This window comes from Liolophura sinensis, chromosome 2, assembly GCF_032854445.1.
Source record: "Liolophura sinensis isolate JHLJ2023 chromosome 2, CUHK_Ljap_v2, whole genome shotgun sequence".
In the NCBI taxonomy this organism is placed as follows: Eukaryota; Metazoa; Mollusca; class Polyplacophora; order Chitonida; family Chitonidae; genus Liolophura; species Liolophura sinensis.
Window position 1 is genome coordinate 8,595,903 of NC_088296.1, and position 26,402 is coordinate 8,622,304.

At 40.5% G+C, this 26,402-nt stretch overlaps 1 protein-coding gene and 1 long non-coding RNA gene across 2 annotated transcripts; both read right to left on the reverse strand.

Annotated features, from left to right (window-relative positions):
* Positions 1–5,993: 5,993 nt before the first annotated feature.
* On the reverse strand, positions 5,994–9,933 carry LOC135462815 (uncharacterized). Its single transcript, XR_010443496.1, has 3 exons — positions 9,712–9,933; positions 7,553–7,646; positions 5,994–6,855 (listed from the first exon to the last, which is right to left on the reverse strand). It is a non-coding gene; the product is annotated as an uncharacterized LOC135462815 (long non-coding RNA).
* A 737-nt stretch (positions 9,934–10,670) lies between these two features.
* Positions 10,671–18,068, reverse strand: LOC135462448 (adhesion G protein-coupled receptor E1-like). The gene is made up of 5 exons (XM_064739676.1): positions 17,860–18,068; positions 16,046–16,180; positions 15,480–15,602; positions 11,217–11,351; positions 10,671–10,681 (listed from the first exon to the last, which is right to left on the reverse strand). The coding sequence occupies exons 1-5, from the start codon at positions 17,999–18,001 to the stop codon at positions 10,671–10,673; spliced, it is 546 nt and encodes a 181-aa protein (XP_064595746.1). The 5' UTR covers positions 18,002–18,068.
* Between the last annotated feature and the right edge of the window lie 8,334 nt (positions 18,069–26,402).

A 26,402-nucleotide genomic window follows, 5' to 3' on the forward strand; every position in this document is an offset into this window, starting at 1 on the left:
GTCGTTCATTGGTCAGCAGTTGCCCTAGATTTTATCACGTGACAAAGCGGGACAGAATCATTGGTCAGTTATATTCAGGTCAGACCTACACACTCATTTCACAATGAATAATAAACATAAAACAAAATAATGTCGTCATCATCAGATTCACTTTCCGATACACTAATATCTGATTCAGTGTCACATTCCCTGCTAGCAGACGGTCTATCATCGGTTGTGAAACCTAAACAATCCTCTTCTTCGCTGGATTCGGCCAACGAAGACATGTTTACACTCAAGCGTGTGTGACTCGAAAAAAAGGTCCTAATTTTGTTGTTGTTAGGCATTCAAGCCAATAAAAAACCGCCAAAATACCAGTAAATACAAGCCTAAGAGATCAAGACAGGTGTGTTTTGACTAATTTATACTTAAGCAAAACATTTGAAAGCAAAATATGCACCCAGTGAGAAGTGGTGTCATATGCGGGTTTAGCCGCTCCTCGGGAAATGAGGTCCTCTCGGCCGCGCGGATATACCCGCTCCTCGGGAAATGAAGTCCTCTCGGCCGCGCGGATATACCCGCTGGTCGGGTTGAGACAGAGCACTCTGCATGCGGCCTGAGCCGCGCGTCGGAGTGAATGAGTTAACCTATGCTCAGATTTGGTAGGAATATTACTGATACGATTGTGGTCTTATTTTTGTTTTTGTGGGGGGTGGGGGGTGGGGCGTCACTGTTTAAGTAAGTGTGCGTTTGCCAGCACCTGGGAAATTCCCTTACTCAATATCAATTTCGAGTCATCGAGAGCTTGATTCGAACCATTATGAGCCAGGACGTATAATGCAAGTGTGTGTATACGGTGTTATTTAGTATGTGTCTGTACAGATTATAGACATAAAATAGCCTAGCTGGCGAAATAGAAGTACGTGTATACACTTCGTGTGTGTTATTTAATATGTCTCCGTACGAACAGCATAAAATAGACTTAACTGGTGGAATGCAAAAATATGCGCAAGCTACCCCCATGTCACCTAGTGTCTCTCTATATAAACGGTGTATAGACATAAACTAGGCTAACTGTCGTCACACATGTACGCACATATCATTTGACATCTTTCTATGCGTACTTAGTTGCTTGCTACAAAAGACACAATTACCCGCAGAAATACGCACAGACGAACACGTACGTACAAAAACACGTACCTGTTAGAAAGGTTGTTGCCAGGAGAAGACATAAGCTCAGCAACTCTGCCCAGCCACCCGGCAAGGTGTGAGCCACCACCATGGCCTTCTGTAATACATATACAAGTGAAATCACCGAGGGCACCAAGGCCTTTCAATGTTGGACTTATGCAATTTCTACTAAACGGATTACATATACAAGTACACACGGCTAGGTCAAACGCATGTCATGTACCAGGGCGATGAAGCAGGAAGTTACTTAATATTACTTCATATTACTTCAGGCACATGATAAACAGTGTAACATTGCAACATTGTGCTCATACAACACAGGGCCGTGCTCATACAACACAAGCCTGTGCTCATACAACACAAGCCTGTGCTCATACAACACAGGGCTGTGCTCATACAACACAGGGCCCGTGCTCATACAACACAGGGCTGTGCTCATACAACACAAGCCTGTGCTCATACAACACAGGGCTGTGCTCATACAACACAGGGCCGTGATCATACAACACAGGGCCGTGATCATACAACACAGGGCCGTGATCATACAACACAGGGCCGTGCTCATACAACACAAGCCCTGTGCTCATACAACACAGGGCTGTGCTCATACAACCAGGGCCGTGATCATACAACACAGGGCCGTGCTCATACAACCCAGGGCTGTGCTCATACAACACAGGGCTGTGCTCATACAACACAAGCCTGTGCTCATACAACACAGGGCCGTGCTCATACAACACAGGGCTGTGCTCATACAACACAGGGCCGTGATCATACAACACAGGGTCGTGCTCATACAACCCAGGGCTGTGCTCATACAACACAGGGCCGTGCTCATACAACACAAGCCTGTGCTCATACAACGCAAGTATTGTGTAACGCCGTACTATGATTTTTTATGAGATTCAGGAAATTCAAGATAATAATTGTACAATTGAAATTGTAGAAAGCTTATACCTAATTTTGATACTCCTTTCAGTTGACAGGTTAATTAAAATAAATACTGTTACTTTTTCTTCTTTCTTTTGTCAATCGAGCAACAAAATTAAGGCGATGAGTCTATGAATAAAACGGCTGTGCTTACATTAACGTGATTCTCCACTGCCTTTGGCTGATTAGACGGGTTAAAATATCGATATATACACTCAAGAGACGCAAACCACGCCCACATGGGTGTATACGTGTATAAATCACATCAGCGGGTTATAAAGTAAGAAATAACGTTCTTTTTTGGGTGTCTAGCGGCAGTTTTATATTTGTTAAAGGGAACGAAGTTTTTTTTTTTTTTTAAATTAATGTTGTAACTATGCCCGTCTTACTGACTGTAAAATGGTCGCTAGATACCTACAGCAGGAACATTATTTCTGTTCTATAATGCTTTTTTAAAAGCTTCATGTGGGTAAAAAAGTCATCAAATAAGAAAAGACTAATGTCAACACTTTTACACCCACACGCTGTAGCGTTGGTATACCCCAGCATAGTTAATCTAAATAACTAGGGAAGTATTGGGGGAAGGGTCTGAGGTGAGTATCCCACCATTGCAATGCAATGAAACAGGGCATCTCACCAATGCTGTCCTTGTAAAATCAAGTCCAGCTTATGCCGGCTTCCTCTCCTGTCATGCGTAAGAAGGTTTGACAGCAACCTGCGGGTTCGCTGTCCCCGGACCCTACTCCCATTGTAATAAATGAAATACTCTTCACTATAGGGCTTAAAACACTAAAAAAGCACTATTTTTTCAATATTTATTACGATTGACCAATAACGTAACAAACACCAAACGAAATCATTGTTTCAAACAGGTGGGTTACCAGCCTAACGTGGTCATTGATTCGGTTCAAACAGGTACAACATTTTTCGTAAATGCTGCTGTTAAAAGTCACTCAGCTAACTGGTATAAACGGTGTCATAATGGCAAGCAAAAATCTACAATAAACTCTGCCAATAACACATTTCTCGCCGTGAAATGAACGCTGTTATCAGATGGTGTTTGCATCTCGTCTGCCACACCTTGGTTAGTACATATGTTCGTCCTTTCTGTGACGCCATGACCCTCTAAATATGTTCCTTCTTTCTGTGACGTCATGACGCCCTCTCGATTCAGAGAACGGAAAGCTTCACAATGACTAATCAGATGAAGTTTATTGCGAGAAGTTGTTGTTTAGTACCTGGCCTGTGGCATAGTACCCACCCAATAATTTTAGAGAATGATGTCTCTTTTTTATGAATAAACTCGTCTGTTCCATACCCGTTTCACTGCACAGTACTGAATGTTTTTGCACAAAGTGCTGCCTCCCTGAGACGACTTAACGAAGGCAAGTGACCCGCCCCACACGCGACATTATATTGATACGGGTCAACAAGTCGTTGCACTGTCCCCGTAATGCTAAACGCCGAGTGAGGAAGCTACACCTTTCTCTTTTAAAGCCTGAGGTGTGACGCGACCCAGGATTGACCCTGGAGCTTCCGCTCCCGAATCGGTCGCTCTACCAGCTGTGCTGTCAAGACGAGTCCCTGCCATTACTGAAGCTGTTTCGCAAACGGAACGAACAATTATTTTATTTAAATTTAAATTTGTTTTGGACTTTAAGGGGCATATCTATCTGAGTTGATTTATTTCAAGTGGTTGACTTTTATATTAAATACCCAGAGAATTTGTCAAAGTCATCTTCCGTGAATAGAGATTATGTACATACAGATTGACCCGTTCTTAGTTCCTGTGTGGGCCTTACTGACAACAACCAGTCGTCAAGGTCCGTGAAGTCGTCAGGACTAACCACCAAATTGGTGAGTATATCTATATATTGCTTGGGAAAGCTTGCTAATACCTTACCAAAGCTTGATGGCTTACCCAGAACAATATCGCATGATAAAATAAAATGATAATGATATGAGAAATAAATGGGACTTCATATATTTTGATTACGTGACTAAAAATAGTCATTTTGTCCATGTATACAGTGTAAGAACAAATTTAACAGCTGAAATTACCATTGTTTATTGTTAAATTTATTTTCACAATTTCTAAGAAAGTGTTTCTGGTAAAAACGCAAAAGCTATGCTGTAAATGTACTAAAAAGTGTAACATATAGTTTCATTTAACTTAAATTTAAATTCCATTTGTTATAAAATCTAGCCGGTTTCAAAAAGTTTTGGGTGAAAGAAAACACCTTACTGGAGAAGTAAGACAAGGTGCTCTTCTCTGAGCTATCTTCTAAAAGCCAAGTCGTCCCTAAATATATCGGTTCATTTGTTCTCAGTTCATGCTCCATACAAGCGCTTGTTTTGCATTACTTTCCCCACATGATGTTCTCTACCTTCTCTCTCTTCTTTGGCCGCATGTCTTTCTATTTCCGTTTGCCCTGACATTCCTACGTGGCTTTACTCTAGTGTTAGGGTCTAACACTAGAGTAAAGCCACGTAAGAAAGTCAAGATCCGTTGATACAAAATACTTTCAGTCACACCGTAATCAGCGTTAACATATAGTAGGTACATAAACATGAAGAAAGAAACCTGTTCTGTCCCAGTACAAAAAGGAAAAAAGTTACGAAACGTGTACATTTTTTAGAAATCACGACACCTTATTCCTGGAGCTCTTCACGACTTCAGTCCTTTGTTTATTAGTGGTCTGCAGTGTAATAAAGTGAGTCTTGGGAAGGAGGTGAGATCTAATAGGGAACAATCTAGAGGATCATTTTAGCGGAACTGCCACCTGTTGATGCAGTGCCTATGGGATTGCCTATGTAATGGGATTTCATGCCTATATTATAGGGTTTGGTGAAATCAAGATTTAATTAGGTGAGCGAGTGGAGTTTAAGGTGTGTAGCGACCAAATTGGGCTTCATGTCTGCATGGAGTGACCAGAAGGGGCTTCATGTCTGCATGGAGTGACCAGAAGGGGCTTCATGTCTGCATGGAGTGACCAGAAGGGGCCTCATGTTTGTATTTAGTGATCAGATGGGGTCTCATATTTCTATGGACAGAAAAGATGGAGCCTCATGTCTGTAATGAGCAAGTATAAGGGGCGTCATGTCTATATTATGCGACTAGGTGAGATCAGTATAGCACGATAGGCTGTGAGCATATCTTTTTTTATGACCGACTGAGGCGTTGCGTTCGTATTGTGTGTGAGAGTGAGTCTTTATTAGGTGATCAAGTCGGGCTTTATGTCCGTATTAGGTGACGAAAAGTGGCCATGTGTCCGTATTCTGTTCTGTGTCTCCGACTGAGCCGTTATGTCCGTATCATGTGACTGAATGAATCTTTACGCCCGTATAGGGTGATCAAAAGGGGGTCTTATGTCCACATTGACTTACAGAGTAGGGCTTTTTGTCTGCACTGGGTGACGGAATGGGGCCTTATGTCCGTATTGGCCACATTAGGGGATCTAGTGCGAGGAAGAGTAAGTGTGGGTAAAATAAAGTATGTAATTGCCAGAAATTATCTTGCTGATTCTTTTGCATGCTCGTCGATCAAGTCACAAACACGGTTTCATGTTTAATCATGAGCGAAGAGCACCTCCAATGAGGTGGTGACGTTCACAAAGGGAGATAAGCGATGGACATACATTATTACATATGTAAAGAACTATTTTTCAAATACATAATAGATAATTTTCACAAATAATACTTCCACTTCCGCAGTCTGAAGCAATAACAGAGGCAATATGATTAAAAACATTTTGTTGTGAAAATGTTGGAGTGGAGCTTTAAAACCGTACCTCAACCAATGGTGTTTTGCTTTATTTATTTATTTGATTTATACGACAGCGACAAGAATTGTGGTAGGAGGAAACCGGGCAGAGTCCGGGGAGGAAGGCGGGGGGGGGGGGGGGGGGGGAAACCCACGATCATCCGCTGGTTGCTGGAAGACCTTCCCACATACGGCCGAAGAGGAAGCCAGCATGAGCTGGACATGGAACTCACTGCGACCAGTGGTGTTTAGAGTCGGGGACATGCTATCCTGAATCACACTGGGAGTATCGTAATTTTTTGTTCTGAAACGACTTCTTCTGTTACAGTGTAGTATGAATTTGTCTCTGGACGCCACTTAAAGGTATACAGAATCGATACTGATTGGCTGATGTGGGAGACAGGCAATTCCTGGCTATGCCTAGCTTAAGCTGAATTTTAGGTATAGCACATTTATTCAAGCGTGACCAAGCCTGTAGGGATTAACCCAGGAAACCTTATCTCCACTGTCAGCCAATCAGCATTGAGTATTCAGAGTATAGTGTTGAACATCATGCACCAGAATGTTTCATTTATATGACGGCGGTGTTCCGATTCAGCCCAGTTTGTTTCGACTGCGACTTACACTTGGAAAGTTTTTCAAGTTTTTTGTGAAGGTCGGTGGTTTACTCCGGGTACTCTGTTGATCTCTAGGACCTATGGAAAGCCGAGCGCTAGGTTCGAACACGCGACCTCATTGTTCAAGGGGTTAATGGTCGGTTTCAACTCAAGGGAACATCTGCTTTTGTTCCAGGTTCCAAGCTAGACTCGTCTCTTTCTCCGACGTCTCCTGTCAAGCCTGCGTACCTACTTCCTTCCGCCCGTTGCAATGGTAACGAATTCGTCCGGTTCAGAGAAGACATGCCCAACTCAATGGCCGCATTATTCCCGTTGGTGTGTGCATTTTGTCGATTAGATTTATCTTGCTTCCTTCTCCGTGAACGCCGGGATCTCCTAAAACCAATCACTGCAGTATATAAAGTGACTCATTTTCAGTCTTTTACCCTGACTTTTCAGTGTCCCTAGGCATGAGATAGTTAAATATTTAGAAATAGTTAAAATATTTCTGATAATATTATAAAAGATATGACTACAGGTCATGAGAATTTCAAATTTTTAAAGATTGTTTTGTAATAGGTGATTTAAAAAGCCTTGTTCTTCGTTTGTCCTAATTTGGCATGTCGTATCTTGCTTTTTTTTCTTTTTCTTTTTTTTTGACCCAGCAATTTATCGCCACGATCTGGTTGAGATACCGCCACTGTGGATTTCAAGCAGAATCGTTCATTCAATAATATATGTGTTCTCATTCTTCATTATTTCATTATTTCAGACTAGGTAGAGGGGATCGGCTAGAAGAAAATAAAGTCTAATGCATTTTTGTCTCAGACCACAGTGTGTTAGTCAATGTTTGTCCGCGCGGCGTTTGTGAACTCAAAGCCAGGTTATGTTTTCTTCCTTTTCCGTCGTACATAGGAAGATATCCCTGCAACCTGTGGATTAGTCCTAGGTTTGCCCCTGGCTTTGTCTGTTTTCCTCGCACCATAAAGGTGGCCACCTCAGGGTACATTTTTAACTAGTCTAACAGCGTATTTTTTTTCACCCAGATAAAAAGATATAAGTATGAAATAATGCATGATGACACTCCACTTACCAGATGAGACCAACGAAAACAACAACAGTAGCAAAGATCAGAGCTGCTCCAAATCCAGCTGTAATCCATATGACTAGTTCGTCAAAATCTTTTTCTGGAAATAAACAAATGACTTGAACATATTTTTATTCACTTTTTATGTTTAACGCCGAAGACAAGACATATTTTTGTTATTTATTTACTTGGCCTTAAAACGCCATACACTAGACTTTTTCACAGCGATAAGTTTTATGTGGTAGAAAACGGGAGTGCACGGTAGGACTTATATACCACAGGCTTCTGGCGAGTTACTAATGAATTGTCTAACGTGTGACGTACGGAGTTTTGATATTATTTAAAGACGCACAGTATAGGGAGTAAAATCAGAGCAGCGACGACAGTGTGACAATTGAAGATTGGTCACATGTAGCCGGTAAAGTACGGATTCTTGTCCATTTACCTCAGTCAGGGTTTTGTTCTAACTGTTCATGTAAATACATAAGAAGTAGCAATTTGCACGTCTCCAAGCACCGTTAGGTAGGCAGAATTAGGTTAAAAAAATGCAGTGATGTTAACTGCAATTTATTAGGCGTCACTGGTCTAGAATTGCTCAATTATTCTGTGTTGTCATCGCATTTAATATACAATCACATCAAAACAATGCATGTCTCGGTGAGGCTTAGTCCACCATCAGAATCAGACTACAAACAGGTAAGTCAGACTGGAAGCGGATTGGAAGATTTATTTATTTATTGATTGGTGTTTTACGCCGTACACAAGAATATTTCACATATACGACGGCGGTCAGCATTATGGTGGGAGGAAAGCGGGCAGAGCCCGGGAGAAACTCACGACCACCCGCAGGTTGCTGATAGACCTTCCCAGAGGAGGGGAAGCCAGCATGAGCTGGACTTTAACTCACAGCGACCGCATTGCAGATAGGAAGAGTGTTCTGCACTATATGCATAGACCAAAACTCAGGCTTGGTTTAGTGAGTAACGTGGCCGCTCTGCATATAAATCTACTCAAGTTATGAACAGTTTCGTGCACAAACGGGTAGCATCTATTGTTTTAATGTAGTGTTTCTAACATCTACTAAAACTTCCTCAGTATGTACAGTATATTTGTTTGTAATTGTGAAATAACAATTCTGAAATAATAAATCACCAATTTTGAAAAGAAAAATTGGTCACATTTAATAAAGCAATGCTGACAACTTTTAAAGGAAAATTTTACCACTTTTGAAGTTGAAAGAAATGCAATTTTTTTTGGCAGCTGGTCAATATTCTTTTGTTGAAAACGTATTTAAAAATGTTCGACTTTTATTTCAAAAATAGCCAGCAGCTCTATTCGAAAAATGTTACATTTGTGTTTCACTAATGTTATTTACTTCAACAGTAGTCAGCATTTCGTTTCAAAAATTTATTTCAAACTGGACATTTACTTTAAAAGTCGTTTCCTCAGATCAATTCCTCAGCAGCTTATTCTTTGATAACAGGCACAATTTATGCTCCAGGGATTTAATATATAATATTGAAGCGTCTATAACATATGTGAATTGTCGCCCCTTTTCATCGAGAGTGTAAATCTATACACGTAGGTGCTCGCTGACATTTTCATTCATAAAACGATGGACATTACCCATACCATATATCGCCCAGTCAACACGCACAATCATGGAGTTACCTCCCTTGTAGTACATTGCATAGCCTCATCTAGTTTAGGCCGCTGGACTCTGCCCATGTTTCGCCTTTTATTTGTCATCAGAATGAAGAAACTTGTGGATAGTGGTGCAGGTGCATTCATATGATTCGATTTTATGATTGTCTGATTATTTGATTGTCTCACATTATATGTCACGTGCGGGTTGAAAAGGTAGGCTCCAGTTCTTGTTGGGTGCAGTTACAGAAGTAATCGACAATATTCTCGCTCACCAGTGTACGAAATATTACTTATTACTCTAATATATCCAAGGTGGTGCACTAAGCGCGAGTTCAATCCCGACCTGGGACAATGGACTGGTTAATTCCCCCTCACTCCAGCCCTCAGTTTTAGCAGGGTCCTGGTGACAATAAGGTATCGTAGGTTCTCGCGTTGCCTTTTTGCGCAGTAAAATCTTGCCTGTGGTGTTAAACAACAAATAGATAAATGGATGAAAAATGAATACATGTAAATAATACCTTTATTACATCCAGGTTCGTCATGGTCTGTTCTCGTGTACCCATCTTCACAATGACAGGTGTGGGTACCCTTGGTGTCGATACAAACGGAGTTGTTACCACATATGCCTGGGTTTAAGGTGCATTCGTTCACATCTATAAATATATAAAAAAAAAAAATAATCACTTATATCATGTAAGGGAGAGCACTATATCATTAGTGTGTAAGCTACGTGTATGGATATCTCAAGATATGTAAGACTTCAGAGAAACAATATGTAAAATTACTTTAATCAACCGATTCCACGTTTTGGATTTGTGTGTGTGTGGAGGGGGGGGGGGGGGGGGGGAGGGGGATGCTTTCGTGTGTAGAGATTGCAGCTCAGCTTGGTCGTTCTGAAAAGGAATTAATTAATTCATTAATAGGTCGCTTTATAAAGGCTTTAATTAATTAAATGATCGTTTTGAATAGAAATTTATTAACATTGCAACGCATAATGACATTTTGCTAAAATTAAAAAAATAAAGGTTACGGCAAAGGGCCTGTGGTTTTATTATCAAACAGTTTTTTTTTTCGGAACATTTTCAAGGCAATTTGCTGCTAAAATCAAGCATTTATTTCATATAATGAACACAATGTGAAGAAGTCAGTGTCATTCCAGACCCCAGCCTAAACTGTCCTCAGAACCATTTCCGCTCGTTTATTTATTATTTTCTTTTTCCAGACTTTAAATTATTTGTTTTAATTTTACACTGCCATAACAACATTTAAAAAGTACTCTTTTACAGCGTATTTGCCACTCTCTACGCTCGCTTTACATCACTGCCACGACTAGTAAACTTTGCACCAAAATCTTAAGCAACGCCAAGATCACTTGGGTCATGGTGATAATGCAGAAAGCAGAAAGTGATGCCAGAAAGCACAAAAATTCTGCCTAAACATTTTTTTTCTAATTATACTTTATACACAAGCATTCTCTTTATCTAAAATCTGCGCAATACAATCAAAAGCAACACCTCAAACGATTTTATTCGTGAATGTTGATTATTTACGTGCAAGGACGCCGGTGGTAAGGCTTGTCCTAAACAAAGGTCAAGATTATCTGTTGGTTGCAGTGATGTAAAGCGAGCGTAAAAGCGGCACATGAGCTGTGAGGAGTATGCGTTTAAAGTAAGATAATGGCAGGAGTCTTTCCCACTTGCCTATGGAACCTTAGGAAGATTTTTTTTCCGTGAAACAAACTAAGGGTCATTCTTGTAAGATCTATTGGATTCTAAAGCGTCAAAAACCTTCAGGGAATTCGCCATGCGAGCATTGAACTGGCACGTCTACTTTGGTTGAGCACCGGTATAGGCATGACTGTTTCGACGCTAATTTCGAAAATGCTGTTATCAAACCCTTTTTTGGTGGGGTGGGGATAGGAGTTGATTGATTTTTTTGGAATTTCCCATACTGAAAAAAAAAGAAAAACAGAAAAAGGCATTTATTGTCTCCGACTTCACGCATTTAGTATCGACAAAGTTACCTTTCTCACAGAAACGTCCGGTTCCATCAACATCAACGTATCCTTCATGACACCGACACGTGTAGTTGCCCACTGTGTTAGTGCACGTGGAGTGGTTACCACAGATACCCGGGTTGTCTGAACATTCGTCGGCGTCTGAAGTATAAACACGAGAAGGTGATAACTACGCCATGTATTTGGAATCATGCCACTTGCATCTTAAATTTCACCCCAGCATCTTATAGAGATTTTGCTCTGATGTGCTCCTGATTCTACGTGTAAAATTAAAACTGCTTTGCTTGTTATTTCTTCAATCGAGTAACCTACAAAGTCCGTGTTATTAAAGTCTCCCAAGGATGAAAGCAAATGTCTATAAAAGGGGAAAGCAATATTGTAGAATGTACAAGAGATGCGTTTATACACTGTGTGAACTACATGCAGTAATATAATACAAGACACTAACGTACAGAGAGCAAGACCAGATCGGGGACGACAGTGTGATAGTCAGCTAACGCCCGAACACAAAATCGGTGAATTACGGCAATTTGTAAGTTTTATTCTAAGTGTTAACGTAAATCCTAAAATGAAAAAGTACATGCCCCTTACCGCATTGGTTTGTGCAGAGCCATTGAAACAATGAAACTATTCATTTGTGGTCACCACACTGCAGATATGAACGACGCATGACATGTATTTATAAAAACACATTAGTTTAACGCAGACGTTTTATCCATGAGCGCCCTACATGTATATGGTAGGACTATACACGCAAACGTTCTTGTTAAAACATTTTCTGGCACCCTTTTTATAGCACTAGCATTTTCAGTAACTAATACCAACGTTCACTCCAAAACATTAGTGTTTTATAGAAACATGTGACATTTCTACTGGAGTGGTGGAGTACCGTTTTTATTCTAAGATGTAAATGTCTATCAGTTTTTGCTGTGTACACTACAAATATTAACAACCCATGACATGTATTCATAAAAAAATACACGCATTAATGGACAAACGCCTTGCTGTTTTTATTTGAACGCAAAAGTCTTATCAATAAACGCGTTGCATGTATGGGGTACGTCTATACACGCATGCGTTTTTATTAAATCATAGGCTGGCATCCTTTTATAACTCTAACGTTTTCAATAAATCAGTTCCTACCTTTCCTCAAAAACATTGTTGTTTTATGGAAACATGTGGCATGTCTACTAGTCTAAAGAAACGTCAAATAGCCGTTTTTATTTTAACATGTGTATGCTTCTCAGTTTTTGCCGTGTAGTTCAGGATTTGTCAAAACTCAAGAATGTCATTAATATACGGACATTCACGTTACTATTCAAATGACGATGCGAATGTTATGTTAATTGCATTCTCAGGAACTAGACTCCCAGTTTCTACACAAAAAAATCAAACTTTAGACACAGTGTATTGGTCAACCAGCATTATGGGAGTAAGTGTCGTGTAAGTGTCGTTTTGTTCTTACACATAAATCATTATTATGTTATTCACACAATATGTTGTTTTGAGAAATTGTTATAATGTGTTAAGTCATCACTTTAGACATGCGCAAAAAATCTACTTCGGACATGTAGTATTTTCTGTTTAATACAAGTTAATGCATAGGACCATGCTATGTACTTTATACATTTTAATATACTGCGAAGTGTTAAACGTATGTTAATTTTCTCAGTACCCTGTGGTCTAGATTGTTCCAGATGCAATAGGGATAGAAAACTATAGAACATACTTCTGTCTAACACAGGGTGAGCCCTGTACTTAACAATCCTGTCAAAATACAGAAAGTATGCCCAGCAGTCGCGTACAAGAACAGACCTAGAAGGAGTTCAAAGTCTAATACATCAACGTTGACTAAAATCTGTTAGTAACTGTGTCCTGAAAGAATTCTTGAACGTGATGTCAAGCAATGTGGGGATAAACAATCACCGTACTTTATTTTAGCAATTTTTATTTACTTTAGTTGATTGGTGTTTTACGCCGTACTCAAGAATATTTCACTTATACGACGGCTGCCAGCATTATGGTGGGTGGAAACCGGACAGATCCAGGGGAAACCAACGACCACCCGCAGGTTAATGAAGACCATCCAACGCACGGCCAGAGCTGAAGCCAGCATGAGCTGGACTTAAACTCACAGCGACCGCATCGGTGAGAGACCCCTGGGTCATTACGCTGCGCTAGCGCGCTAACCAACTAAGCCACGGAGGCCCCGTTAGGCGATTTTTAAATTACAAGCATGAAAACATATGCATGAATGCATCCAGTTGTGAAGTCTTACTCAGACATAAAGTCGATTCAGTGTTGGTTTCCTACATGCTTTTTGCTCTGTAACTCTAAATGAGCCTGAACACAACTGACCTTCCTCAGCAAGTTCAACAGACTTCCACTTCACATTTTTAGTACAGTGAGTGCTTGTCTTTAGCTGAAACGTGAGTAATGTATTAGTTTTAGTGATACAGAAGGGCTTTGATACTTGGCAGTATATGACATGTTCTTATCCAGATCACAAACTCAGATCTCGGACCAGGGGGTTCATTCTTCACTTACTGGCAGTGAACATCTTTCATCTGGTTTGATTTATTCGACAGGGCTTTTACGCCATGCTTAGCAATATTTCACTTATAAGGCGGCGGCCAGCATTATGGTGTGGTTAAATCGGAGAGAGCCAAGTGAAAAGTCATATAAATTCAGGGCGATCGCATAAGTGAGAGGTTCTTGTGTCAGAACGCTGCGCCAACACGATAACCACTAGGTCACGGAACCCCCCATCAACTCTTCCATAGGCAAAGAAAAGACTGAAACGACTTATGTGTCCATGACCTTTTAAAACTGTACAGATAAATAGTTTTAAAAACTCAAAACTGAAATAAAATAATAACCTGACTTTGTTTAATATCTCCAGAAATATGTTAACACTGGTTACATATCCATGTGAACATTCACACGAGTAAGACAGATTTCACTGTATAAGGCAGTTGATATATCCAGACCTACCTAGGTATTAACCATATGTGTTCATCAGAAATCCAAGTGAACATTCACACGAGTCAGACAGATTTAACTGTATAAGGCAGGTGATACATCCAGACCTACCTAGGTATTAACCATATGTATTCATCAGAAATCCATGTGAACATTCATATGGGTCAGACAGATTTAACTATATAAGGCAGCTGATATATCCAGACCTACCTAGGTATTAACCATATGTGTTCATCAGAAATCCAAGTGAACATTCACACGGGTCAGACAGATTTAACTGTATAAGGCAACTGGTATATCCAGACCTACCTAGGTATTAACCATATGTATTCATCAGAAATCCATGTGAGCATTCACACGAGTCAGGCAGATTTAACTGTATAAGGCAGGTGATATATCCAGACCTACCTAGGTATAAACCATATGTGTTCATCAGAAATCCATGTGAACATTCACACGGGTCAGACAGATTTAACTGTATAAGGCAACTGGTATATCCAGACCTACCTAGGTATTAACCATATGTATTCATCAGAAATCCATGTGAGTATTCACACGAGTCAGACAGATTTAACTGTATAAGGCAGGTGATATATCCAGACCTACCTAGGTATAAACCATATGTGTTCATCAGAAATCCATGTGAACATTCACACGGGTCAGACAGATTTAACTGTATAAGGCAGGTGATATATCCAGACCTACCTAGGTATTATCCATATGTATTCATCAGAAATCCATGTGAACATTCACACGGGTCAGACAGATTTAACTGTATAAGGCAGGTGATATATCCAGACCTACCTAGGTATTAACCATATGTATTCATCAGAAATCCATGTGAACATTCACACGGGTCAGACAGATTTAACTGTATAAGGCAGGTGATATCTCCAGATCTACCTAGGTATTAACCAAATGTACCCATTAGAAATCCATGTGAGCATTCACAGGAGTCAGACAGATTTAACTGTATAAGGCAGCTGATATATCCAGACCTACCTAGGTATTAACCATATGTGTTCATCAGAAATCCATGTGAATATTCACACGGGGCAGACAGGTTTCACTGTATCAGGCAGGTGATATCTTCACACCTACCTAGGTATTAATCGTATGTATTCATCAGAAATGCATGTGGACATTCACACGAGTCAGACAGTTTTCACTGTATTAGGCAAGTGATATCTCCAGACCTACCTAGGCATTAACCAAATGTATTCATTAAAAATCCGTGTGAACATTCACATGAGGCCGACTGATTTTACTGCATTACGCCAGACTTACCTAAACATTGACCAAATGTATCCATCAGAAACCCCTGTGAACATTCACACGAGGCTGGTCCACTTGTGTGCGTTAGGCACGTGGTATTAAGGGGACATATCTGCTCATTGCCAGCACATTTTTCTGAAAGAAAGTCAGAATTGTATTTTTAGCATATTTTTCGCTATTCCAGCTGCGCACACATTTACAAATGGCACACATAGTATGTTATAAATTGCTGCAAATAGGCTTAAATTGTGCTGGCTCTGTTTTAAAAGTGTAGAAAAGCCGAGACAAAAATAACAGTCTTTAGTATAGGTAGACGAGATGAAGATGATTGTGACCAGTGTATGTGGAAATATGAAAATAATAAATATACGTGAATTTTGTTGAATGCCTGCTGCTACCAGGCCCTGGACCAATGATTAGGCGACTTTGAATCCATAACTCGCTGTATCCGCTGCCGCATAAAGGGCACTCCGGTTTCCACCACCCGTCTTCACATAGGTGAAAACAAATCTTGAGTGCATGGTGTTAAGCACCAACCAAAAAAATGTTAGGGTGTTCGTTTTACATTTAATACTTACTTTGGCACCAGACCACAGGAGTAGGATAACGCGGGATTATTTTCCCTGTGTAGCCCTTTTTACACACGCAAATCCCATTGCAAGACGCTTCATGCCCACAAATTGACGTCCCACACAGAACTGGTTTTGTCCCATCTAGATGAAATACAGAGATGAAAATGTGTACAAGACTTGTAAAATGCGATGTAGCAATGTTTGTTTTTTCAGATGTTTTTGTTTTTTCTTTTTTTTTTTCTTTTTTTTTTGGGGCTGCTCAGACTATGGCTACTGACAACATCAGAGCGTCACTAGCATTGCGCTGTCGATTACAACAAATCAAACCTGCAATGCGTAGATATATTTTCTAACACTGATGGATCAAGAAGAGCGAAAGTACTGACGTGATTGTGACTCGAACTCACGCCTTGCGCGCCTTTCCTAGTCTAGCCGGATATCTCGGTTAGCAGACCTTTCCAGGTATGACAGGAGAGGAGTCCAGCGTGAGCTGAATTTGACCTCACCGCCATTGCATTTGTAAGAAACTCCCGCGTTATTGTACTGGGCTTGCACTCTAGCCACAAAGTCACAGAGGTCCCAGCTCTACTGTAAATGCCCTTATCTCCCTGTCGTTAGGCCGTGTGAAGCACCGGCTCAGTGTCATTCTCGAACAGAGATTTTTTAAGATTGTCCCTCTTACAGTTTTCTCTAGGCGGGCGGTATTCTTTGCTCGCGTCCTCTGGTCTGACAGGGAATTATTTAGAGGCTACTATGCGAGATTTCCCACGTTGACTAGTCAGCCAGTAGAACTTGCCAAAAGTTTCTGGTTTAGTCCTTGAACATGATCATTACCAACATATTGTAAATGAGTGAGTGATTGGGGTTTAACGTCGTACTTCGCAATTTTTCAGCCATATTACGATACTATAAATGAACAAAGAATTAATAAATGGGAGAGTGTCATGATCCTTCATGATTAGCATTTAGTAGAAAATATAAGAGAATAATTATTCACAGAACGGATTTCCACCGCTCTTTTATCTAGTGCTGCTTCACAGTGACGTCTTACTGAAAGCACGTAAGGCGCCCAACCCGAGCCATTATACTGATACGCGTCAACCAGTCGTTGGGCTTACCCTTACCACTGAGCGCCAAACGAGGGAGTTACAACTTACAACTTACAACTGAGTCAATAACAATAAAACACGCTTGTCGCCATCGTCCGAGTGAACAGCAATACGAAGAAAACAGACAACGCGCTTGTCAGCACTATTAGAGTGAACAGCAATACAAACAAAACCAAAAACACGCTTGTGACCATCATCTAAGTGAACAACAATACGATGAGAACCGAAAACACGCTTGTCACCACCATCTACGTGAACAACAATACAATGGAAACCGAAAACACGCTTGTCACCATCGTCTGAGTGAACAACGATACAAAGAAAACAGGCAACAAGCCGGTCACCATCGTCTGAGGGAACAACAATATAATGAAAACAGACGACACGCTTGTCACCATAATCTGAGAGAACAACAATACAAAGAAACAGACAACACGCTTGTCGCCATCGTCTGAGTGAACAACGTTACAAAGAAAACAGACAACAAGCCTGGCGCCATCGCGTAGGTAAACAACAATACAGTGAAACCGAAAACACGCTTGTCGCCATTGTCTGGGTGAACAACAATACAAAAAAACAGACAACACGCTTGTCATCATCGACTGAGTGAACAACAATACAAAGAAACAGACAACACGCTTGTCGCCATCGTCTGAGTGAAAAGATACAAGAAAATGAGACAAAGGCTGCCCAACATAGCTTTACACATACCTGTGACAAAAGTTGTTGTAAGGATTGTGCATAGCACCACCAACTCCCCCCACGTATGCATAGCGATCTGTAGACCAGTTGAAGATAAATGTAATGCACGTGCTGTTTTATAAAGTAAAGCTGTTGACCAGTGCATCACCATGTTACCACTAACACACAACTCATCCTGGTTTGTTTATATAGAACACCCCGCTCACATACATGCTTACACACATCTAACTTTAAAACTCCTCCTCATGCAGCCAGCAAACGACTTCGTTCTAACAGCAAAGTGAACGGAAGTAGCACACTTAACCTTACCATGCGTGATGCCTTCGACTTCTTGACGAAACTGCGATGGTGCTTTAACGGCAACATTTCCTGATATACATCTGTGGCTCTGATTGGAGAGATTAGCCAAATCGTCATGATGACGACATCGAAACCACCGTTACCCTGAAGTAGAGCAAGATTGAAGTATTTTTATGTTAGTCACACCGGGATTTGAGATCAGATCTCCTGGCTAACCAAGAAATGCCGAAAATTCGACAATAGCTATATTGCTACTACAATGACTGAGAGTTTCCTCTTGTCTATACATGTGCTGACCTGATAATAACCCTCACACAAAAATAGTGAAGTGAATAACACCGTGGCAGTTGCTTTGGTGCAATGGGTAAAGATGATGTCCTTTACAAGAATCCAGAGGGCTTTAGTTCGAACCTGGTCTAGAGTTGAGAATTTTTAACCTTTATCCGCGCTCCACTGGAGCCGATAGCGCAGACCAACTTCATGTGAAGACCAGCAGCGTATATCTATACCTCACACGTTGGAATTTTTCTATTTTCTCTTTGATGGGTGTTTTACTGAAGACGATTTCACTTACACGGCGGCAGCTAACCTTGTGGTAGGAAGAAACTGGGCTCAGCCAAACCCGCTATCACTCGCAGGTTGCAGTTGGACCATCACACGTATGACCAGAGACGGAGTCACCATGCAATGGTCATGATTTCGCATCAGTCGCACTGGTAAAAGGCTTTTGACTCATTGTGCATCGCTAGCACGCTAACCACATGGAAACAGAATTCCCTATCACACTATGATTTGTTAGAAGTCAAGCGCACCGGTTTGTTCCACCCATAAAGCTAAAAGCTATCTTAGGTGTATAATGAAAAAATCTGAGTTTGGCGTTTAATAACAACTTACATCTATTATATAGAGTTTAAGTTTCTATTCGATGATAGATTAGATTTTATTTTTACAGTAATAAATTGATTTTCCACTCCTCATTTTAAAATGATATTCATCTATTTTATTTACCCACTTCACCGACTTACTTCACCGACTTACTACATGCGTATATTCGCTTGTATGCGACATTAACCAGTTTCATATCAACTACAGTTACACTTTCTTATAAAGTACACGTTAAACATTCTTACAACGAACGTTACATAAAAAACCTTAAATGAATTGTAATTCTAAGATATGGAAATATTAACATGGGTTTGTCAGATATATCCTTACAACGCTAGAACACAGAGTGCTGAATCGCATTAACTAAGAAGTATATTGCACACACAGATGTATAAGTGGTTTTAACCGGACGTAAGCACTTGTATGTACTGAGTTGAGTAAAGTTTCCATTACACTCTATACCTCCTAGAGTGGTTCCGGAGAGCGAGCTGTTATGATAAATTGCGGTATTTCCCAGAACTTGCTTCACAGAAAATGAAAATCACTTTCAACAGAGTTTCGGCCATATAACAACGTAGTCATCATGCAGGTTTTGCTCAGAGATGACCTGGCCATCTTCCCAGCTCAGCAGTGGCCATCCGTGGCCGAACGGGTCAGCACGCCAGCACGGCGCTATGGCCCAGGAGTCTCTCATCAATGCAGTTCCTGTGAGTTCAAGTCCAGCTCATGCTGGCTTACTTTCCGCCCGTAAGTGGAAAGGTCTGCCAACAACCTCTGGATGGTAGCAGATTTTTCCCCAAGCTCTGCCCGATTTTTTTCCACCAAAATGTTGACAGCAGTCGTATAAGTGAAACATTCTTAAGTAAGGCGTAAAGGCAAATCCCAGCTCAGCATTAAAATACCGTTAAACTGACCCGGAGATTGGTCATGTCGCCTGCTGTCTCCTGTCGCCTAAGATAACTGGAATTTCATTATGAGTTAATATAAAGATCAGCCCGTCGTAATTACATGTAACTCAGATGTAACCAACTCACCTGCTCCGAAAGTATCCGAACTTCGTAACGCGTCATTTTTCTCGTCACGTGACTCCCTGAAAGTGTTGGGCTCGGAAGCTGTTCGTGAAATTTTCTTATTTTGACATTAGTTGTTTTAATTTGCTCTTGTTTGGCATCAAACTAGTAATGCCAAAACCGAAAGAAAAAAAAACACGTAATGTCTTTAATATTTGTTTTTGTTAAGAAGAAAATGGTATTTGAAAATATGTTTTTATGATGGATACTTGGAACCACTTTTGGTGTAGACTCTTTTTGCATTATAATGCCCTCAGTGAGGATGTGAAGCATGTTGATATGTATAATAAATTTATTTCAGTGTACACCTGTTCCTTTATATCCAGTCTGAACACTCTTCTTAAATGAAAAAAAAAACAAGCAAATTATACTGCAAGTATATTTATTAAATTTGTGTTACATCCTCATATATAACATTACTAATAAAGACAATATATACAAAGAGGTGGTCCCAATTACCCACCATACAAAAACTATTGTTAAGTGTCTCTTTCTCTTTAAACATATTGAGAACCATATCTACAAGTAGCTTTTTGCGCTTTTCCATCTGAACTTCATGTAAAATGTATGTTTTCTCCTCCTTTAAAGTTGAGACGCCAAAATGCATTTTCCATCGATACTTTATTAGTGCAAATCGCCTTGGTTGTAATCCACGCGCTTCTTGATTTTACGTTTTTCCAGATCATGCCCAATGCGGCGGACTACATTCAAATATGGTGGTTATCGAAGTTCAGTTGGCTGTCGATTTTCCAGTCACGTTCGTATTAACTCTCACGTTTTCGTATTTAGTCTTCAACAAGAAACTCGACTGTATGGAATCAGAGTTTCTTCCGAATTATAAGAAACCTATTTTGATGCGTTCGTCTGTGACATGTTATGGACAGTACGATACTCCTCACAGTGCATTTGTCGTTCTCTACACTCGCTTTTCATCTCTGCCACTGTCAGGCACGCTTGCTCTTTGGATCCTGTGCGACTGTTTAGACTTGTTTATGCTTAGCCTCTCGTGTCCTCCCATCAGTTTTAGAAAAATCGTTCTTGAAGTAACCATTAGCTCGCTAGCACAGCGTAATGACCCTGGAGCGTCTCACCAATGCTGTCGCCATGAGTTCAAGTCCAACTCATGCTGGCTTCCTCTCCGACCATAAGTGGAAGGACCTCCAGCAACCTGCGTGATGGTCGTGGGTTTCCCCCCTTCTCTGCCCGGTTTCCACCCACCATAATGCTGGCAGCCGTCGTATAAGTGAAATATTCTTGAGCACGGCGTGAAACACTAATCAAATAAGTCAATGAAGTAACCACACATGGTCTCTGTGGAAACAGGCTTAGCTTTCTATCTGCAGTTTCTGAAACCAGTTTGCTAAATAAGGTCCAAAACCTTCTGTTTCTCCAACAGGTTACCAAATTGTGCAACGATGTATCTAAAAGGTCACACGTGGAACAACTTGAAAACGGCAGAGTACTGAGTCTTTAGAAAAATATTGCACGGATAGATTGTATGTAGGACTTGACATCGAAGGACTTTAGTGTTATCATCAACACTCAACAAAAAGTGTATCGGTTATACATTTCTGGTATTTGTGTTATGAACATCAGCAGACTTGATGGAAATAAAGCCTTCATTTAAAAAATCTTACCACAGACTTTAGGGTTAAAACTGACTCACCGCACCCTAAAACGGTTGAGACGAGTTATCTCCCCTCTTGAGACTACAGCACAGTCCAGTATTCTTCAAAGTAAAAGAAAGCTAAAATATGAAGAAAGGTTTATCTTACAGACAGCTGAAAACTATACGTAAAATACCATTATTTATGTTTTCAGATTTTTTTAACAGCGTTGAAAGGCATTTAAATATTTGAACTATGGTGGGCCCTATGAGCCACACTGATGGTATCTAAGAAGTGTGACATGGTCACGTAATATTTTTTCATGATGTTCACCAGAAGAAAGGAATTTTTGATAACATTACTTCTGTAATCAATTACTCATGGCTGAAAAGAGTTATCCCAACATTCAGTGGCTTGGTAAGAGTTAAGAATAACTACCTGTGACATCAGAATTCCTAACCTCTGATAGTATGTTACATAAAGCCCACCATCTACTGATTAACATTGCTCAGTTACATCTACTCATTGAATTGATGATGAAAAGGATATGCTTCCTGTAGCATGTGAAAGTTTTTATTTACAAAGAGAATTAAAAATGAAGGAGAAATGTTCGTTTTTTTCTGTTCATTATACATAGTGATTTTATTTTCCTATTTAAGTTATGAAGCAAATTTGAATGTTTTTTTCAACCAATCAGATTCCAGCAGAGCACCCGGCTATGGTACATGTAAACAGGCTAAGCGTTAGACCCATGTTTTTTGTGGAATACAAAAATAACAGTGGCATCATTCTAAAAATTCCTTTCAGGGGATGTGTGGCTTTAATTTCACGCTCCCCGATGTTCGTAAGACTTATGTTCTGAATAGTTTTGACCCAAGAGAATGCAGATGCTAAGTCTTGTTGGAACTTTTCGGGTCCTAAGTGGGAAGGTCTCATAGCAACCTGCGGACTGCGGTGGGTTTTTTTCCAGGGTTCTGCCCGGTTTCCTCCCACTGGCCACTGTTGTATAAGAGAATATTTTTGGGCTATGGCGTAAGAAACAATAAAATAAAGTATATTAGAGATAAATCATGCGTTTTTGTGTTCCTAACACCACTTCCTGTCTCATCATCGTGACCCTAACGACTATGTGATTCCGGTGTTGTTCACGATTGGAGTACACAAATAGGCCAGTGGAGAAATAGCGACAATCCAAAATTAGTTTCCAATTTATCTTGCCAACGATTTTCTCTACATCTGCGAGCCCAGAAATTTCCGGGTCTGATAATACTCATCCGCTGACACAACTCCTGTCAAATTCCTTATAGGGGCTGCTAAAAACAGTCAGAGACTTGTATTCCTTCCCGATCAGGGAGCATTAATTGTGGACTCTACGCTACGGGGATTGATGAACAGCGACAGAGCGGCGCAAGCGCTGTAAGAAGTATGGAGCAACACTCAAAACCCTGTGTAATCAGCGAGTCACTGACCAGCTTCAAATAAGTGGGATATACCTGTGCACGGTCACAACCCCCAATAAATCGGTCAACGAGCGATTAAGGTGAGTTGATCAAACACATGAAAGCGTCAATATGCTGGTATAGAATGTTACTTTTTGCTGATCACTTAATATAACCATGGGTAAACATGCACTTTCTAAATGGTGTATGCTGATAGTATCATTGGCCTCGCTTTTCCTTCACTTCAAAGCTGATGTGACCGGTAAAAATAAAAATGATATTCATGGTTGTATTCATCGCCTTATTTTCGTTGTAAGATTCATATTTTAATTAGTTATATGTTTTTGCATTGCTAATTAAAACGGACGGACGGACGGATTGTTTTATACTGGCTGTGATCTCCGGCGTTAAGTTGTATTTTGTTCCACATTTGTCGTCTCTCGTTGCTTCATGACCTTTTTGATAAAGCACTTAACAATGCTCTAATTCCCGGTCTGCTAGTGCACAATACACACTGATAGCTCCCTGCATAGTCCCACACTGACATACATATACCCAGCAAAAATAAAAACGCGCTAACAATTTTATGCAGTTTTCTCTCAGTGTTAAATAACGTGTTAACTCAACAGGTACGGTAACTTTTCATTATCATTTGTGGCTTTCGTTTCCACAGGATTTTCGCATTTTGGGGCAATAACCCAGAAGCTATGGCAGCGTGAATACAGAATGGTCGGTAATCACAGTTCACAGCCCCCAGTACAGAGTGTGTCCACTGTTAACTTCACGGATGGTGAACTATGTTCATCGACCACTCTGTTTTCACGCTGTCTTAGTAGCTGGAAATATTGCAGCCCTAAAATGTGAAAATCTGGTGGGATTTGAAACCAGAATTGATAATGAATACTTAAAATAATTGTTGAAATATTCAATACTGAGGAAATCAATATAAAATTGCTCGTGTTTTTTATATTTCTTTGAGAGTATATCTGTGCTTAAAATTCTGTTTGCTATCTTACGGACGCAGATTTAGATAAAGTTATTTACATACATCAGCACGTGCATTTGCCATGGTAATAAAAAAAACCCATTTAAATGAGATACACACAAAGGTAAGAAGGCATGAAAAATATCATACCAGTATTACTCATGCCAGGCCATTAGGATGTATACCATGCCAGTAGGATGCATACCATGTCAGTAAGATGCATGCCATGCTAGTAATATGTACATCATGCCAATAACATGAATGCCAAACCAGCAAGACGCATATCATGCCAGTAAGATGTATACCAGTCTAGTAGGATGCACGGCATGTCAGTGAGATGCAAACCTTGCCATTAGGATGCACACCATGCCAGTAAGATACACACAATGCCTGCCAGTAAGATGCATGTCGGACAAGTAAGATGCATGCCAGCCTAGAAAGGTACATACCATGCCAGTAAGATGCATACCATGCCAGTACCATCCATACCATGCCAGTAACATGCACACAATGTCAGTAAAAAGGATATCATGTCAATAAAATGCACAACATGCAAGCAGGATGCACACCATGCTAGTAAGATGCACACAATGGCAGTAAAAAGCATACCATGTCAATAAGATGCACAACATGCCAGTAGAATGCACATCATGCTAGTAGGATGCATACCATGTCAGTAACATGCATACCATGGCAGTATCATGCACGCCATGCCAGTAGCATCCACACCTTGTCAATGAAATGCATACTACATCAGTAAGATGCAAACCCTGTCGGTAAGATGCATGCCATGCCAGTAAGATGAAAACCTTTTCAGTAAGATGGACGCGATACCAGTGAGATGCACGCCATGCCATTGAGATACACCATGCCAGTAAGATACACACAATGCCAGTAAGATGCATGCCCAGTAAGATGCATGCCAGAAATGCATGTGCTAGAAAGGCACATACCATGCCAGTAAAAGGCATGCCATATCAGTAACATACATACCATGCCAGTAAGATGCACATAATGTCAAGAAAAAGCATAACATGTCAATAAGATGCACAACATGCCAGTAGGATGCATACCATGTCAGTAAGATGTATGCCATGTCAGTTATGTCTACACCATGCCAGTAACACCCACACCATGCCAGTAACATGCATATTATGCCAGTAAGACGCACACCATGCCAGTAACACCCACATCATGCCAGTAACATGAATATTATGCCAGTAAGACGCACACCATGCCAGTAACACCCACATCATGCCAGTAACATGAATAGTATGCCAGTAAGACGCACACCATGCCAGTAACACCCACATCATGCCAGTAACATGAATATTATGCCAGTAAGACGCACACCATGGCAGTAGCATGAACATCATGCCAGTAACATCCACACTTTGTCAATAAAATATATACTACATCAGTAAGATGCATACCCTGTCGGTAAGATGCATGCCACGCCAGAAATATGAATACCATGCCAGTAAGACGCACACTAAGTCAGGGAAGTGTATACCATACCAGTAAGATGCATTCCATACCAGAAAGATGTATACCATGTCAAAAAGATGCATACCGTGCCAGCAATATGCACACCAAGATAGTAATGTGCATGCCATGCGAGTAATATGCACAACATGCCAGTAACATTCATACTATGTCAGTAAGATGAACACCATGCCAGGAACATGCACACCTTGTCAATATAGTATATACTATATGAGTAAGATGCAAACCCTGTCGGTAAGATGCATACCATATCAGTAAGATGCACACCATGCCAATAAAATATATACTACATCAGTAAGATGCATACCATACCAGCAGATGTATACCGTGCCAGTAAGATGCACACCATGCCATTAAGATGCATACCATGCCAGTAATATGTACACAATGCTAGTAAGATGCACACCATGCCAATAAAATATATACTACATCAGTAAGATGCATACCAAGTCAGTGAGATGCACACCAAGTCAGTGAGATGCACACCAAGTCAGTGAGATGCATACTATGACAGTAAGATGCGTACCATACCAGAAAGATTCATACCATGTCAATAAGATGCTTGCCGTGCAGGTAATATGTACACCATGCCATTAAGATGCACACCATCCCAGTAAGATGCATATCATGCCGGTAAGGTGCACACCATGCCATTAAGATGCATACCATCCCAGTAAGATGCATATCATGCCGGTAAGACGCACATCATGCCAGTAAGATGCATACCATGCCAGTAACATGTATACTATGCCAGTAACAT